Raw genomic sequence first — 18,494 nt, forward strand, 5'->3', positions numbered from 1 at the left:
GAAGTTGGCAATTGAAGAGGTAGAGACTGTCACTGGGTTTGCAGACTGAGATTTGTTTTATAGTATTTATTAAGAGACAGTTTAAGAGATAGTGACTGAGATAAGAAAGGACTGTGTATGCAGAGTGCATGAGAAATGTAAAATGATAATGAAAATACATCTGACACACTTTAGTGATACATTCTCATTCATTGCACCACTTCATCAAAATTTTCAACCTCTCACTTGGTTTCTTCATCCGGTGAACAAATGAACATTGAACCATATAAATCTCAACTATATGTTTTTTCATTTTTGCCAAGGTGGCTATGTTATTAAAAAATGTTGAATGGCCACATGCACACTTTACTCTCTTCTTTAACACTCTTTGCTTTAGAGAAAAGATAAGAGGAGAGAAAGAAAGTAGGTGAATAGATCCATTATTTGGATATGGATACTCATATGCTCTTTTTTGATCTAGTCTTCTCTTCTTTTCCTAAAGACTACCGTAGACAACTTAATAAAAGGTGTGCTTCTTCAAAAAAATAAAATAAAAGGTGGAGGTGGCCTCAACACCGATTAAGCTCTGTGGAAGTAAATAGAAGTAAATGAGATGGAATTGAGCTCTGTAGCTTCTGCAGAGGAGCATAATTTGATTATGTGAACCTGCTATAGGAGGCATGTTTTGTCAAATTTAAGAGGGCAGAGGCCGTGCATGCCGACCGACAAAGTAGAATAAATGAAAATATTACTCATACATTATTTATTAAGAGACATGTTTTGTTATTTTTCAACATAAATTTGATACACAAAACAGAGACTGCATATGCAGACTGGGAAAGTTGAATAAATGAAAATATTATTCATCAAATTTAAGAAAATTTAAGAGGCAGAGACCGTCTATACAGACCGAGAAAGTAGAATAAATAAAAATATTATTCAGTTTTGACTTGGTTTAGTAACCAAGTTTCCTATTGTTTCTAATATCATATAGTAACTAAGGATCGGCTTGCAAATTATAGCATTTCAATGAGTTCTTTTAGTTGTTTTATAGCGGAGTTTCCTCCTAGTGAACTCCGTAAATTGTTTTTTTATGATTTATTTGAGGCTTGCATGGCTAAAAATGTTAGACTAACTATTTAGATTTTTTTGTTGGCTTAGCCCTCTTTTGTACAAAAAAAAAAAAACTAAGTTTCCTATTGATTAAACTTGTTTAACGTGCATCATAATTTTAGCAAATTCCCTTAATCTTCTCTTTTATTGTTAGTATAGCCTATAAAGGAAAACCTACATATATACTTTTTGTAGAGCATTAACGTTTTCTTCAAACACAATAACTTAGTTTATAAAAGGCCAAAATCTTTTTCTAAAATATTGTTTTATTGAAATTTAAAGAAAAATCTGGCAAAATGTACGAAGATATTCAATAAAACCTTCATATCTTCATCTTCCTCATCATATTTTTCTTTAAATCAAAATAAATTTTCACTCAAATACATCTCCAAATAACATAAATCTTTATTTTATATTCTCTTCAAATCTCTCTATAAACTCAAACAAGAATTTCTAAACTCAAATTAAAATCCCCAAATTTTCAATAACCCTAAAAATTTCTAAACTCAAAAATTTCTTGGCAACTCCTAATTTTTGTGACAGTAACAATTGTGTTAATTTCCATCATAATTTCTCAAAAATCAATCATATGTCTTTAATTTCGTCACTGATATATTATGGAATATTGAGGGAAAGAATCATGAAATAAGTAGGAACCGAGTACACCACTGATCTTTTAATAACTCTATTCTTGAGAACTCCGAATTGGAATTTTTAGGGTTATTGAAAATTTGGGAATTTTAATTTGGGTTTAGAAAGAGAACGAGGAGAATATAAATTAAGATTTATGTTATTTGGAGGTGTATTTGAGTAAAAATTAATTTTGATTTAAGGAATAATATGATGAGAAAGATGAAGATATGAAGGTTCTATTGAATATCTTCATACATTTTTCAGATTGTTTTTTTAATTTCAATAAAACAATATTTTAGAAAAAAATTATCTATGTAGAATGTCGTCTCAGCATTTTTTTAATAAAAAAAAGATGTATATGTGCGTTGTACAAAAGATAAATGACTAAAATGTTACCAAAATAAGATAAAGGAGTAAAGTGTTACAAATAAATAAGATAAAGAACTTTTAGCGTAATTTGGCCTTTATAAAATAATTTTGTCATAGAAACGCCCGAGTCATATTAGTGTCTATTTCTCGTGTATGGAGATAGCCTCGAGAAGAATCGGTTATATTCTAATAAATATCTTAAGAATGCTTTCTTAATTCAATTGACCGCGTGCCTCCTATGATTTACTTGTTAGGCTGTTTGTTATAATTTATTTGTCCCAACCATGTTTAATATTACTACCATATTCACCACCACCAAACAAAATGTTGACTCAATAAATATCTTTAAACAAATCTAAATTCTACTTAAGTAGATGGTAGATACACCGCTCCCACTCTACATTAGTTTTAACACCCACACCTAATCTTATACTCCCTCCGTCCCAAATTATAAGGGAAAATAAAAAAATCACACTTATTAAGAAAAAGTAAAACATGAGAATTTGAAGTATGTTTTTGTGAGTTTTTCTTGGAATAAGTTGCATAGGAAGATGTAAAAACAATTTTTATTGGTTGTTGTTTATTGAGAAAATGAGAGAGAGGATAAATTAAATGCAATTTGCATTTAATTTTATGAAAATAAGGAAAAAACATTCTTGAAAATAATTTTTTCTCTTATAATTTGGGACAAAAAAAAATGAACTTTTTTCTCTTATAATTTGGGACGGAGGGAGTATAAAATATTCAGAAATTTTTCTCATCCAATACAATAAGGGCAAGCCGCGTATCAATTTCGTGGGATTTTCAATTTCATGTCCAAATGAATGACCAATTTTTATGCAATGGACCATGGTGAGCTTGAATCCAAAATTAATATGCAATTGACCGTACCATTTTATATATGTACTCCCCCGGTCCTTTTTATAAGAAACAATTTAGAGAAAAAAAAATTAGTCATTTTTATAAGAAACAATCATTAAATTTTTTCTTATAATTTCATTTTTACCCTTATTAAATTGTATCCATTCCAAAGTTATGCATTCCAAGGAGTATTCCCTAAGGATAAATTAATACATTAAGGTTAGTTTTGAAATAGATTGTAAAATTTTTATTAAGAAAAATAAAGTTTCTTAGTATGTGTATTTTTTTTAAATTATTCCTTATAATAAGGATCGGAGGGAGTATTATGTTTAAGCACTTGACTATGAGAACTACCTTTTAAAAATATTCATGTTTCTCCTCCAAGTGTGTATATGATTGGATTTTTCACATTTATCTTTTTGGTTTAGACTTAAGAAATAAAACTAAAAAAATATTTGAAGTTCAACTACTATGTATCAAGTTTGCCAGTGATTTTGTTAACATGAAGAAGAAAGAGTGACCTTGGATGCATTATAGATTTTATTTTCCAGACATTGACATCTCACCAAGTTTCTTTCTAAAAGTAGGTGGGGTTGGGAGCCTAGGATATGTGTTACAATATATATTAAGAGACATCTTGGGAGTCTGAGATATGTTTTACATAAGTTATTAAGAGGCATTTTGTGAGTTTGAAATATGTTTTATAATATTTATTAAGAGGCATGTTTTGTTATTTTTCAACATAAATTTGGTATACAAAAATTTCACACGTATCAAGTTCGAATAATTCATGGAATCTTTTAGATTAAACTAAATTTATTTTTTAAAAATGTTAGATAAATATGACTCCGAGGAATGATATTTGAACACAAATCAACTCATAAGTACTATTTGACAACTAATGAAATAAAAGAATGATAGAGTGTGCACGCAAATTGATAAAGATGAGAATATTATTTAAAAAATGAAAAAGGTACCGGAACAATATATTTGTCGGATGTGTCTTCATAAAATTGTGTTCACAAAACATTTTCAGGTAAGTATAAACACCGTATATTACTCTTGTTAAATAAAGTTGGTTGCCTTTTTGTACCATTTCATCCTCCTCGGGAGTGTGTACATAGAGGAAATATGAGTTGGACACTATAAAATATGAGGTGTGTTATATAAATACAAAAAAGTTGGATAAAAATACAATACATTTTTTCTTTACTCAAAGCACGGATATCGAAACGGACAATAAATATTAAAAAAAATAAAAAGTGTAGTTTTGTTGTATTTTTGTTAAAACTTTGTGTTTAAATAATATTTTTCATAAAATACTGTACGGTGTTGCGCATACTAGTTATCACTTCTTTACTTTTAAATTGAACTTCGAATTATTAAAGTACGTTTTTCTTTTTTGAAAAAAACCGGAGGATTTGATAATAAAATTGCTAATCATATACCATAATAGTTTTGTTATGTACCTAATAATTTTGGTCAAGCATTTGTCAAAAGTGAAACACATGGAAGGTGATAAAAATGACAATATAATAATGTAGTACTAAAAATATTAGTTATCTGTTTGATGAAGGCTCAATAGTAAGTAGTAAGATAGCGTCACAAAACTAGCTTACCGCTTAGCTAATCAGATAATGTCACAACTCCCCTTACCTACACATGCACCTGCTAATCACCAATCCTAGTTAAATTAAGCAAGCAACGTATGGGTTTGAAATTAGAAAAACTTATTGAATAATTGAATTATATATAAAAACCCACTCTTATTTCTCACCTTTATATAAAGTCCATTAATTCCATTCTCTTTATATCATGCATGTCTCATGACTTATAATATTGTCTTACCCATGCATGCAATCTATCTAACTTGATCATCACAACATGCTTCCTTTCTTCAACCAATCTATGGAACTCGTTCCGAATCCCATCAGAACTCGAAACAATCTCTCTCCGACACTCGGAGAACTCCTCAAACGCGTCGAAGATGCTCAAAACGACAAAAATATTGCCGATCAACCTCACCATACTCTCGACGTTTCTTCCTCCTCCTCTTCCACCACCCTTCCCCCATCTTTCTTCCTTTCTTTCACCAACTTAACATACAGCGTCAAGCTACAAAAGAAGTTTTCTTGCTTTTCCTCAAAAGAAAATTCTCTTCCAAATGATCCAGAAGCCGAAACAAAACAAAATGGTATGAAGATTCTCCTCAATGACATATCTGGTGAAGCCAGGGACGGAGAGATCATGGCAGTTCTCGGCGCAAGTGGCTCCGGCAAGTCAACACTAATCGACGCTTTGGCTGATAGAATCTCCAAAGATTCTCTCAGAGGCACTGTGACACTAAACGGCGAGGTTTTGGAGTCAAGTCTTCAGAAGGTGATTTCAGCTTATGTTATGCAAGATGATCTTCTCTTCCCCATGCTTACGGTGGAAGAAACTCTCATGTTCTCCGCCGAGTTTCGCCTCCCTCGCTCCCTCTCAAAATCAAAGAAAAAGGCTCGTGTCCAAGCATTAATCGATCAACTCGGTCTCCAAAGGGCCGCCAACACCGTCATCGGAGACGAAGGTCACCGAGGTGTTTCCGGTGGAGAACGTCGCCGTGTTTCAATAGGAACAGACATCATTCACGATCCAATCATTTTATTCTTAGATGAACCAACCTCCGGATTGGACTCCACCAGTGCTTACTTGGTGGTGAAGGTTTTGCAGCGAATTGCTCAGAGCGGTAGCATCGTGATGATGTCCGTTCATCAACCAAGTTACAGAATCCTCGGTTTGTTAGACCGTGTGATCTTCCTCTCCCACGGTCAAACCGTCTACAGCGGTTCTCCGGTGAACCTCCCTAATTTCTTCTCCGAATTCGGCCATCCCATACCGGAAAACGAAAACCGAACAGAATTCGCATTAGATCTGATCCGTGAACTTGAAGGAACTTCCGGAGGAACCAAAAGTCTCGTCGAGTTCAACAAATCATGGCAGTTAAAAAATCAACCACCGTCTGCAACCATCGTTAATAATAACGGACCTAGACTGTCCGTAAAAGACGCCATCAGCGCAAGTATCTCAAGAGGGAAATTAGTTTCAGGAACTAACGGAGGAAACGGAAACACAACTGCATCGTTAGTTGCCACGTTTGCAAATCCATTTTGGATTGAAATCGCGGTTATTGGAAAAAGATCTCTAACAAACTCAAGGCGGATGCCCGAATTATTCGGTATCCGTCTCGGTGCAGTTATGGTCACCGGAGTAATCTTAGCCACCATGTTCTACCATCTTGACAATTCACCAAAAGGTGTTCAAGAGAGATTAGGATTCTTCGCATTCGCCATGTCAACAACCTTCTACACTTGTGCTGAAGCAATTCCAGTATTCCTTCAAGAGCGTTACATCTTCATGAGAGAAACTGCTTACAATGCTTACCGTCGATCTTCCTATGTCCTTGCTCATTCCATCGTCGCCCTCCCTGCACTCATCTTCCTCTCTTTCGCCTTCGCCGTCACAACTTTCTGGTCAGTCGGACTCGCTGGCGGCTCATCTGGTTTTCTCTTTTACTTTTTAACTATCCTAGCTTCCTTCTGGGCCGGTAGTTCGTTCGTGACGTTTCTCTCCGGTGTGGTTTCTAATGTGATGCTTGGTTTCACTGTTGTGGTTGCAATTTTAGCTTACTTTCTTCTCTTCAGTGGATTCTTCATCAGTAGGGATAGAATTCCACCCTACTGGATATGGTTCCATTATTTATCACTAGTTAAGTATCCTTTTGAAGGAGTGCTTCAGAATGAATTTGATATTAAGCCGCCCAGGTGTTTTGTGAGAGGAATTCAGATGTTCGATAACACGCCGCTAGGCGATGTGCCGAGGAGTCTGAAGGTGGAGCTGTTGAAGAGTATGAGTAAGACATTGGGGATTGACATAACTAGCTCTACTTGTGTTGTTACTGGAGCTGATATATTGAAGCAGCAGGGGGTTACAGATCTTAGCAAATGGAACTGCTTGTTCATTACCATTGCTTGGGGTTTCTTCTTTCGTTTCCTGTTTTACTTGGCGCTGCTATTTGGAAGCAAGAACAAAAGGAAATAAATTCAAGAAAGTTTATTAGCTAAAATTAAAATTAAATTTGTATTTTGTCGTTCCTATATATATATATATATCCTTGTAATAATCAAATTAAGAGTGCAGCAGCAGAAAAACAATACTAGTAGCTTAATTTGTCAAGGTTAGTTTATTATCAATAGCCTCTTCTGCTTGTATTTTCTTTTAGAAAACTGATGATGAATGTATTGCTAGTATAATTTTACTTTTTTCGGTTGGAGTAATTTATATATATATTCTCAATTTATTTCTCTGTGAAATTTTTTTTCTGGTAGTTTTCATTTTCATTGATTCATACAATTAAAAATAAAGTGTACGAGAAACAAAATGTAATATGATACTTGAATTTGAATATCTAAAGTGGGAAATGGATCCAGTGAAGTTGAATTTTTGGTGCAGTCATTTTATAATCGTTCGACCACGATCGGACGGTTTAAATAAATGCAGTCAATAAATACATTTTAAATCATGATCGTCCGATCTTGATAGGACGCCTACAAACAGCCCGACTGCATGAATGCGCCGAAAAAACGAATTCATGGAATCCAGGTCCTCTAAAGTGTTTCGTGATTTTCGACACATTAATACATCATCTCTTTGTTTTAGAGAAAGTTCCAATCTAGGAAACTTGTAACTCAAAAATATACGGGAAAATGGTTGAGTTTGTGTCTAAAAATTAAAAAAGAAAAGAAAAGGAAAAAGAGTTGGGTTATTGAGTTATGAAGCACGGACACATTTAGATTAAACGTGTCGCGGCGTCAGACACGTGTCGGTTTTCGACAGTTGTACGACATTTGTGCGACACATGTCGGATTGTTGCAGACTGATGTCCAAAAAATATTCAATTATTCCTTTACTTAGACACTCATTTGATTGGGGTTCGACACCTGTAAAATACTCGTACGACACGTGTCAGACAAGTGTCCAAAAAAAAATATTTTTTCTTTGTTTATAGTCCTTAGACAAATATTAGATATATCTATAAGAGTTAAAAATGTGTCGAAACAACATTTTTTATCAATTAGGGGTTGAAGATATTACATTTTGACTACAATATTTTTAGTTTTTTTGATAGTAGATGAATAAATAAAGGTAAAATATCATCATATCTTGTTTTAATTTTTTTTTAAGAAATAACTTCCTCAATTTAGATTTACATGTATATATTCTAATTCTCAATTGATATTATTTTATATATATGTAGCAGTGTAGATGTCTTATTTTTTTACATTAACGGTGTCACCGTGTCCGTGTTGTGTCGTGGTGTCCGTATCAGAGTCCGTGCTTCATACTTATTGCGCGACTTGGATTGGATCACCTATTGCGACAACACGTGTGGTTTTGTGTGTGTGAGGAGAAAAACTAAGAATAAAAAAGTGACTATGAGAGGAAAAAATAGTGATGAGCTAGACATAAATTGCGGCAGAAAAAAATAAAGGGAAGAAGGCTTGGGATGTCCCATATACAGTATGTTAATGTTATTGATTGAGGAATAAAGTAGTTGTGGTGAGGTTGAAATAAATAAAGCTTAGCGGTGTGGTAGGTTCAGGTTGCCAGGCTATTTATTGGCATTCAGTATTTATTGGCATTCATTCAGGTTGCCAGGCTATTTTTTGCACGTCTCTCCCATGTAATAATTAATAATTTAGAGATCGACATATTATATGAAATTATAACACACTTACTTGATAATTATAATCACAAATCATCGTTACCGGAAGCGCACCAATATCGAAAACATCGATATACTAGATAAGGTCTTCCTCTGCCTAATCACATGCTCCAGTCTTTGAGGTCTTTGATGGGGAAGACAACAAATGAGCGTTCAGCTTATGCTAGCTTGACAACGTGACGGCAAAGGGGGTCTAGCCTATCTATTTATAAGATAACAACCCTAGTACCACCCATCATGGACTCTAGAGTTGGGCCTACACTTTGTTTCTACACAAATCAGAATTAGTGTTCAAGCCCATTATTACTGATCACAATTATCGGACTTAAGCATCATCAAATGGATCATAACAACATCAACCCGTTTTTATTAAAATTAAAAGCCACAATTGATTGCAACCCACAAAATATTAGAAAATATTCTAACATTCTCCCACTTGGGCAAAATCAATTGTGTATATTTAATTTAAAGAAAAACTTTGAAAACGACTCTCGGGTTGATAACATACTCCCTCCGGTCCTTATTATAAGGAACAGTTTGGAAAAAACACACATACCAAGAAACCTTATATTTCTTAATAAAAATTCTAAAATTTTACAATCTATTACAAAACTAACCTTGGTGTATTAATTTATCCTTAGGGAATATATCAGTCTAATTAATGCATAACTTTGGAATGGATACAATTTAATAAGGGTAAAAATGGAATTGTAAGAATAAATTTAATGATTGTTTCTTATAAAAAGGACCAAATTTTTTTTCCAAATTGTTCCTTATAAAAAGGACCGGAGGGAGTATTTATTAACGTGGCCACAATGATCCCAAGATGCAACATCTAATTAAGACTCCGTCCAACAAAAGTTAAATGATATTGAATCATAGCGGTAATTATATCATTATCGATACAACACCTTCCATGGTTACAAATACCACCAAACTTCGTCGACTAGTCATCTGTGTAGAGTGTAGCGAGAAAATGATATGTCTGTGATCTCAACCATACTATCATTTTCTTCGTCAGTCCTCAATTTCTCTCAAATGCCTTAAAGCCAGAGAAATTCTTTGGTCCATAAGATACCACAAGTCCAAGCTCCAAAACAATGTTGACTACCGCGGTATAATGATTTAATCAACATCGAGCTCCAATATTTTAGACATAATTTCTCTCAAATGCCTCAAAGCCAGAGAAATTACATGGTTCTTAAGATACCATAATGCCTCAGCTCCAAAATAGTGTTGATCACCGGCTAAGTGATCCCGACAACACTGAGCTTATTTATTTATGTTTACACATAATGCCTCAGCTCCAAAACAGTGTTGATCACCGGCATAGTGATCCCAACAACATGAGCTATAATATTTATTTATATAATGCCTCAGCTCCAAAATAGTGTTGATCACCGGCATAGTGATCCCAACAACACTGAGCTATAATATTTATTTATATTTCAAATTTCAAATAATTTCAAATTTATAAAAGGAGTTAATATAAAATTTTAAACTCCCACTAATAAAGCATATCAAAAGAATATAAGTTATCTCCCACTAATCAAGTGATCTATGATGTTCAACATTTCAATGAAACATAACGAGAGAAATTCATTTGAATCAAAACCAAATTGGATTAGTATTATTAAAAGAGACCAATATAATAGTACAATCACCTTTGGGCAGAATGTACAAACTAAGGTCAAATCCTCAGTCAAAACCTCAGATGAGTTAATTAATGAGTATACATTGAGCTTTGAAAGTTGTCATCTTTGGGCTGGCAAATTCCTCCGTTCAACGCATTCTCCAATAACTTCATCTCAAATTAATTTTTAATCGTAATATATAATAATCACCTTTGAGCAGAAAATTACATGTTACAATTAAAAAACATTCCTCAAACTACAAAGAAAATCTCATCGATCGATATAAGCGGTCCCACTTTGGTGGTGACGGTTTATACCAACGCACAAAATTTTCTTGCATAGGAATCATTTGCTCTTTTCAAAATAGGAACAGTAAAAATATGCACTATATAAATGCATCTAGACTGATCATTCATTATTTTAATTCGCATTCCCAACATTTTTTTTTAATGCGAAAATTAGCATTTTAGGGGAGAGATCATTACTATTAAACAGTCAACTCATAAGAGATCATTACTGTGAAACAGTCAACTCAATATAATAAATACATAATTTATGCAGCGGAATAACATGAAACTTCATTTGAAATATTATTGAGGATATAAAGCAAATAGTCCCGAACTTTTATAAATAACATAGAACTCCTCAATATAAGTCTCTATAAACATTTATAAATAGTTGACATGTAAAACTCTCCCACTTGATAGAGAATTATAGTTGAATTACCAATCCAAAAGTGTTAAAATATTTAAATAAATATTCAACTATTTTCTCTATCACACAATGAACATGTCAAACAATGTCACACAAATTTATATTTTTCCAGGATAAAACTCTCAAAATATTAAACTTGAAATACTCACACTCAATAGAGTAAAATTTAAAAAGTTGGAGTATATAACATGAAATCAATTAATTATTATATAGAGAGTTTCTTAATTTAGAATATTCTGGAAAAACAACAAAACTTTAGTATATAATTGCACATTTAATTTCAAACGGAGTAGATGATATTGAAAACAAATTTCTCCTTATATGCAATTGTATAATAAGTCACAACATGAAAAATAATTGCACAACTAACCTTCAAGAGTGTGACTTACATCCTTGCAAATAGAGTCGATGAGCATTGATGACTTTACAATAAGATCTTTGACAATGTCATCTCAAACAGCTCACAAATCAACAGTAAACCATTATATCATAATAAAAAGACTCTAATAATAAATCAATGCAAAGATAATTCAATTTTCAATTACCTTTAATAATTGCTCAAAAGACCAACTTATTTTTACACAAAGCTACAATATATATGCGGTGTCCATGGCATAGTTAATCTGTCCCAAATTTGATTCCACCAGAACCGGCTACATCGAATAAGATTTATGGTATTGTGTATAACAACTGTATAGAAATGCTGAATCAATATATGTAGACATATAAGTAAACTGCACAATACCAAGGAAAATTACCTCATAAAAATATAAGAGCCGAAAAACAGAAAAAAACCAAACACGGCTAAAAATTATTTTTCTCAATGATTAAATATATAAGGCTCTCTTATATCTCCCAAAGTTAAACATTAAACCCTACTAATTGCAAGGTCAGAAAACTTACTATCACAAAATTGAGATCAAAACCCAACTTGATAATCAATAGCCGGAAAATAAAAATTTAAGATGAGAAAATATGTTTTATTTGTTTTTCTCATCTTAAAGCCAACAGTGATCGCAAAATTAAACAAGTAAATATTGATAGTGTTGGAAACCCCAAATTAAAATTTATTGTTTCAACAAAACCATAAGATTCAAATCCAAATTTTGCCTCACAAATTCTAAAATTGATTTAGAATAAAATAAAAGCGAAGCAAAGGTTAATTATAGCAAAGAAGTAATGATGACGGTTTAATGTTTTCAGTGACCTGAACTGAACTCAAACATATTCCAAGTTACCCTTTAAAACAAAATCTGGAACCATAATGGACAAATATGCTTTGCAAAATTTGTGAAAGCCAATATGAATGATTAGATATATCATAATATAATGCTAATGATCAGTCACGTAGTGGTACTGGGTTAATGAAGAAACAAATAAAATAATTTCCAAAACTTTGTAATCTTTGATAATTCGATCATAGTTGAAAAAAGGGCACAACCTTTTCCTTATCAAATGGCGATTGAATAACAGTCAAATGAATGCACAATTCCATAAATTAAAAGTTTTAGGTCTGGCCAAAATTAAAATTAACATGATTGATCCAAAAACAAATACTACCGGAATAAAAATTTCTCAACTATCAATCGTGTCTATGATTCACAAGAAAATTAGGGTTCTAATCATATAATATCATGCTCTGATACCACATGTAATAATTAATAATTTAGAGATCGACATATTATATGAAATTAGAACACACTTACTTGATAATCATAATCACAAACCATCGTTACCGGAAGCGCACCAATATCGAAAACATCGATATACTAGACAAGGTCTTCCTCTGCCTAATCACATGCTCCAGTCTTTGAGGTCTTTGATGGGGAAGACAACAAATGAGCGTTCAGCTTATGCTAGCTTGACAACGTGACGGCAAAGGGGACCTAGCCTATCTATTTATAAGATAACAACCCTAGTACCACCCATCATGGACTCTAGAGTTGGGCCTACACTTTGTTTCTACACAAATCAGAATTAGTGTTCAAGCCCATTATTACTGATCACAATTATCGGGCTTAAGCATCATCAAATGGATCATAACAACATCAACCCGTTTTTATTAAAATTAAAAGCCACAATTGATTGCAACCCACAAAATATTAGAAAATATTCTAACATCCCATGCTATTGAAATTAAAAGGGTGAACGTTAATTGACACATTTACAAGGGTGTGTTTGATCGAGAGTGTTTGAAAGGGATGAAGACAATATTTTAAAATTTACGGTTTTGGTTCAATTTTTAGAAGGGGAGAAGAGAGAAGAATAAGCGAATAAAATTCCTCCTGTGACCACTTAATCTCGTTCGGGAGTCAGTTATGTCAAATTAATATTTATATTTAACCAAGCATTATCAATTAAGTCCTTGTCTTTTGGGGAGGAAAATATGTGCACTGAGTTTTTAGCAAAGCTTAGAGCAAGGTCAAGTGATGATCTAATGTTAGTTCTTGATCCTCTAGCATATCTTCGTTTGTTGCTTCTGACAGACATTATGGGTGTTGCATATCATCTGAGACAATAATTTTTTCTTCCTTTTTTTCTTCTTTTTATCTTTTCTCTTGTAACAAAAAAAATCATCCTAAGATTAATATGACTGAGTCTAAGGCTAATTTAGTGGCTTACTCAATAAAAATTAGCGCATATAAGCAAATTTAAACATGCCAAATTATTATTATTATTATTTTTATTGTAAAAAAAACCAATTTTCTTTTTGTGGAGCTCTTATTAGACCATATACAATGGTAGTGTTGAAAGTGGGGTTCAACTACCAAAATGAGTCCAATGAGATGTTTACATGAGTGTTGAAAATGAGATGAATGTGAGAGAAGATGAAAAACTTCAACACAGTTAAAACCAAAAAGCAGAACACGCGGCAGGCTTTGTGTGGCTTGCAGCAGGCGCGTGTACACCACGTGCGAGGGGGAGAGTGGCGAAGCGCAACACGCGAAGAGAGAGTCTTAAATTGATAAGATCCAGCCACGTGGCTGACTGCTATTGGCTGAATTTTTATCCATTTAATACTTTGAATTCAATTATTTCGTTGCAAATTAATTTTTAATTTTATAATTTTTTTACCAAAATTCATGATTTTTTTTGTCTATAAATAGAGACTTGGTTCATTTGATTTGGACACAAAAAAAAAATCGATTTTTTCACTATATTAATCTTATTATTATCTTTCTATTAGTGTTAATCTTGAAATGGATCCCAATAATCACTTCAATGGCCAAAATTCTTCTAATTATCCCAACAATTATCAAAATCCGAACAATTACCAAAATCCCAACAATTTTCAAAATCCAAATCAATTTTCCAACCAACATCCTCAAAACATACCTAATTTTGGTTTTGCACCAAATTTCAATCAGTCATCCTCTATTCCAAACTTTCATCCATATTATGGATCTATGATGAGAAATTCATCTCAAACACTCATGTTTAATGATTATATGCCAATGGTGAATGAAAATGTTCCGAGTGGTGGTGCACCTGAATTTTCAACACAAATAACTATTGCTAATGAGGATTCAACTCCTAAGAGCAAGAAAAACCAGCAACCAGCATGGAACACTGAACAAAATTTGGTGCTAATTAGTGGGTGAATCAAATTTGGAACAAGCAGTGTTGTCGGGAGAAACCAGAAAGGTGAAACATATTGGGGTCAAATTGCTGACTATTGTAATGAGCATTGCTCATTCGATCCTCCGCGTGATGGAGTTGCATGCTGAAACCGTTTTAATTATATGAACAAAATATTGGGTAAATGGATTGGCGCTACGCGTTTCCAAGGAAGCGGTTGGTCCGAGAATGATGTCTTGGCAAAAACGCAGGAAATATATGCATGTGGGAAGAATGTTCGATTCACTTTAATGGAAGAATGGAATGCTCTCTGTGATCAACCACGTTATAGTAATCAAGTAGGATCTGGAAGTAGTGGATCTAAGAGATCTCACGAGCAGGGGCGTAGCCAGGTAGAGCTGAGGGGGTTTCAACTGAACCCCCTGAACTTAAAAAATTTGTACGTATATCCTTATATATTTTGCTTTATGAACTCCCTAAGATATTACTTTTCCACCCACCTAAGAGAAGAAGAGAACACAGAGGAATAGAAATAGAGAAATGCAGGCTGTTGGGTTTTTGTATGTTGGCTACATTTTGCAAAAACATATTTTAGCCAAGTGTTGAGACATATGTGCTGACCCCAAGTGTTGTGACAAATGTTGGTACACTTTGGAACAACACCTGTCTATGTATCTGTGCGCGCCAGCTAGCGGGTTTTTAATTTCTACTCAATCTTTTGAAGATTTGATTGAAGAATTGTTTCAAGGTTTCTTACAGAGGAAGGCGCACGTGTTTAATGTGTTTCAGGAGGCAGCTGAAACCCTAGTTATATCTTCTAAAGGAATTATATTTTTGGAAAATATATTTTTGTGTTTCAAAAATAGAACTATTATTTTCAAAAATATATCACTGCTGCCGCAATTCTAGAAGCCCTAATTTTGTCTTGAAGCCCAAGTCGTTCTACTACTATAAATACGAAGGCAAGCATATGGTTTCAAGCATCTAAAATCGTGTCTTACAAAGCGTGTGTTTTAGGGATTTTAGAGTGTTAATTGTGAGCCTTTCTTGTGTCTTATTGATGCAAGCTTAGGACCTGAGTGTTATTGAGTTGTAAGTGTGAACTTCTCCTAAGCTTTGAAGTACGGAGATTGTTCTATTGTGTTGTGTGGTTTGCTCGCAAGCTTTTAAGCAAGAGTGAATCCTAGTTTCTTAGGAGTGTGTCTCCACCTGTTGTAATCGTTGAAGTTTATAACAACGCTGTATGTGTTGTTAAGGTGGGAATTGGGACGGGGTCTCATATCTAGGAGTTCCTAGGTAGAAGTGTCATTGGGTAGTGATTAAGTGAGAAGTTGTAAACGGGTGAGTTTAGCTTCGAAGTAATACTGCTGATAGTGGACTTCATTCCTGGATTGGTATCCCCCAGAGTAGGCAAGTTGGCTGAACTGGGTTAACAACTCTTGTGTGTTATTTACGTTACTGTCTTTATTATTTTGTGTTCTGTGTTCTGTGTATAGACAAGTGTTGACGCACCTTGGTCAACATCTGTCTACTACGTGACGGACAAGTGTTGACACACTTTGATCAACACTTGTCTACTATGTGCCAGGAATTTCACAGGCAAAAAATAATAAAAGGATCAACCATTCACTAGAAGATAGAGAAACAGAGAATGAAAAAAGAAACTGAAAGTGAGAGAGCGGCTGCTGCAATCGTTCTCTGAAAGATGATAATATGATACTATTTAGGGTTTTTTTCACCAATAACTCATTTTGGGCTTTTTTTTCTACGTGGCCAAATTGTTATATTTGTATATTTTTTTGTTACATTGGGTTTAATTCCATTTAAAACAAACATATAAAAGAAAAATTGTATCCCATAAAAACTATACTGTTTTTTATTTTTGGCTCTAATGTTATAAATTATTGTTCTTTTTATTTGACATTTTATAACAAGTTAAATTTCCATCAAATTATATATGCAAGAGTTAGAATCCGAACCTCGGACATTCTACTTATTTATTTTAAGAGTGAAATTTTAGCCTCTAAATTACTTACCAAAAAAAATAAATAAACATATGAAATCAAACAAATGTGCATGATGACTTATCTCATTTGTGCAACATAAATTTGACATATTATATCAAGGCAACTATAAAGTTGATTCACCCTATAAAAAATTTATAAAGTTAACTAACATTTTATTGTAAAGTAATAACCCCAACTATAAATTTTGGTAGAATATTTTTCTTATGAATTTACTTTTTAGGATCGAGTTTTTTGTGTAAATATATATTTTTAAAATTGTGTTAATTGTAAGTGATTTTTAAGAAAACTTGCTCATTCAAAAAAAAAATGCTAACACGAATCTAAGACAAAAAATTTATTAAGGTAAAATTATCCGCACCCCTGCCTCGGGTTCCTGACTACGCCACTGCTCACGAGAGTGATGCATGTGGCTCAAACTCTGTAGGATTTAGTGCTCGTCCTATGGGTAGGGAGACAACTATAAAAAGGGTAAAATTGAAGACACAAACAAAGACGTGAAATTGAAGACACTTATATACTCAATCGATTTAGAGAGCGTCGACAGAAAATATTGGAAGATAATGCACCTCGTACTAGAAAATCAATAGAGATCATGCAGCGGCAAACCAAAGACTAATTGACGACTACTTTGCCGATGAACCTACATATGACGATGCAATATTTCGTCGTCGCTACCGGATGCAAAAACATGTTTTCCTTCGAACTGTTGGGGACCTTTCAAGTAGTGATAACTACTTCACCCAACGACTTGATGCAGCCAATAAAGAAGGTATATCACCTTTAGCAAAATGTACCACAACAATGCGTAGTTAGCATATGGTATGGCAGCAGATGCGGTCGATGAGTACATCAAAATAGGTGGTACTACAACATTGGAGTGCTTACGTAGATTCTGTAAAGGAATCATACGATTGTATGAGCAAGTGTATCTGAGAGCACCAACCCAAGATGACCTGCAAAAAATACTACATGTTAGTGAAATGCGGGGGTTCCTAGGGATGATTGGGAGTATTGACTGCATGCACTGGGAGTGGAAAAATTGTCCTAAAGCATGGGAAGATTAATTTACTAGAGGGATAAGGGAACCGCCACAGTTATTCTTGAAGCAGTTGCATCTCATGATCTATGGATCTAGCATGCCTTTTTTGGATGTTCGGGAACGTTGAACGATATAAACGTTATAGACTGGTCACCAATGTTTGATGACGTGGAACAGAGAAATGCTCCTACTGTTAATTTCTTTGTGAATCAGCATCCCTATAATATGACATACTATCTAGCTGATGGTATCTACCCTTCTTATCCAACTTTCGTTAAATCGATTAGACTTCCTTAAAGTGAACCCGATAAGTTATTTGCAAAATATCAGGAGGGATATTGGAAGGACATCGAATGTGCATTTGGAGTGCTTCAAGCTCGATTTAAAATCATTCGTGAAACAGCTCGCTTGTAGGACATAGCCGATTTGGGTATCATAATGAGATCATGCATCATATTACATAATATGATTGTTAAGGATGAACGAGACTCATATGCTCAACGTAGGAACGATTTTGAGCAATCCGAGGAAAGTGGATCTAGTGCACCGCAACCATACTCGACCGAGGTGTTACCCGCTTTTGTAAATCATGTGCGTTCTAGATCCGAGTTCCGTGATCCAAAAGGTCATCAAGAATTGCAAGCAGGTTTAGTGAAGCACATATGGACAAAGTTTGGAATGAGACGTGATTGAAGATGATTTGTATCGTACTAATTATTACGTTGCTTGTGTGTTGCATTGCATTTTAAATTATTTGTATCGTACTAATTATGTTGCTTGTG

The 18,494-nt window shown here is 33.8% G+C and overlaps 1 protein-coding gene and 1 pseudogene across 1 annotated transcript; both read left to right on the top strand.

Annotated features, from left to right (window-relative positions):
- Positions 1-4,731: 4,731 nt before the first annotated feature.
- Positions 4,732-7,257, top strand: LOC123892570 (ABC transporter G family member 20-like). Its single transcript, XM_045942381.1, has one exon. The coding sequence runs from the start codon at positions 4,840-4,842 to the stop codon at positions 7,033-7,035; it is 2,196 nt and encodes a 731-aa protein (XP_045798337.1). The 5' UTR covers positions 4,732-4,839; the 3' UTR covers positions 7,036-7,257.
- A 7,010-nt stretch (positions 7,258-14,267) lies between these two features.
- Positions 14,268-18,405, top strand: LOC123891668 (annotated as a pseudogene).
- The last annotated feature ends 89 nt before the right edge of the window (positions 18,406-18,494 follow it).

The sequence above is a fragment of the Trifolium pratense genome, linkage group LG6, assembly GCF_020283565.1.
Source record: "Trifolium pratense cultivar HEN17-A07 linkage group LG6, ARS_RC_1.1, whole genome shotgun sequence".
Taxonomy (NCBI): Eukaryota; Viridiplantae; Streptophyta; class Magnoliopsida; order Fabales; family Fabaceae; genus Trifolium; species Trifolium pratense.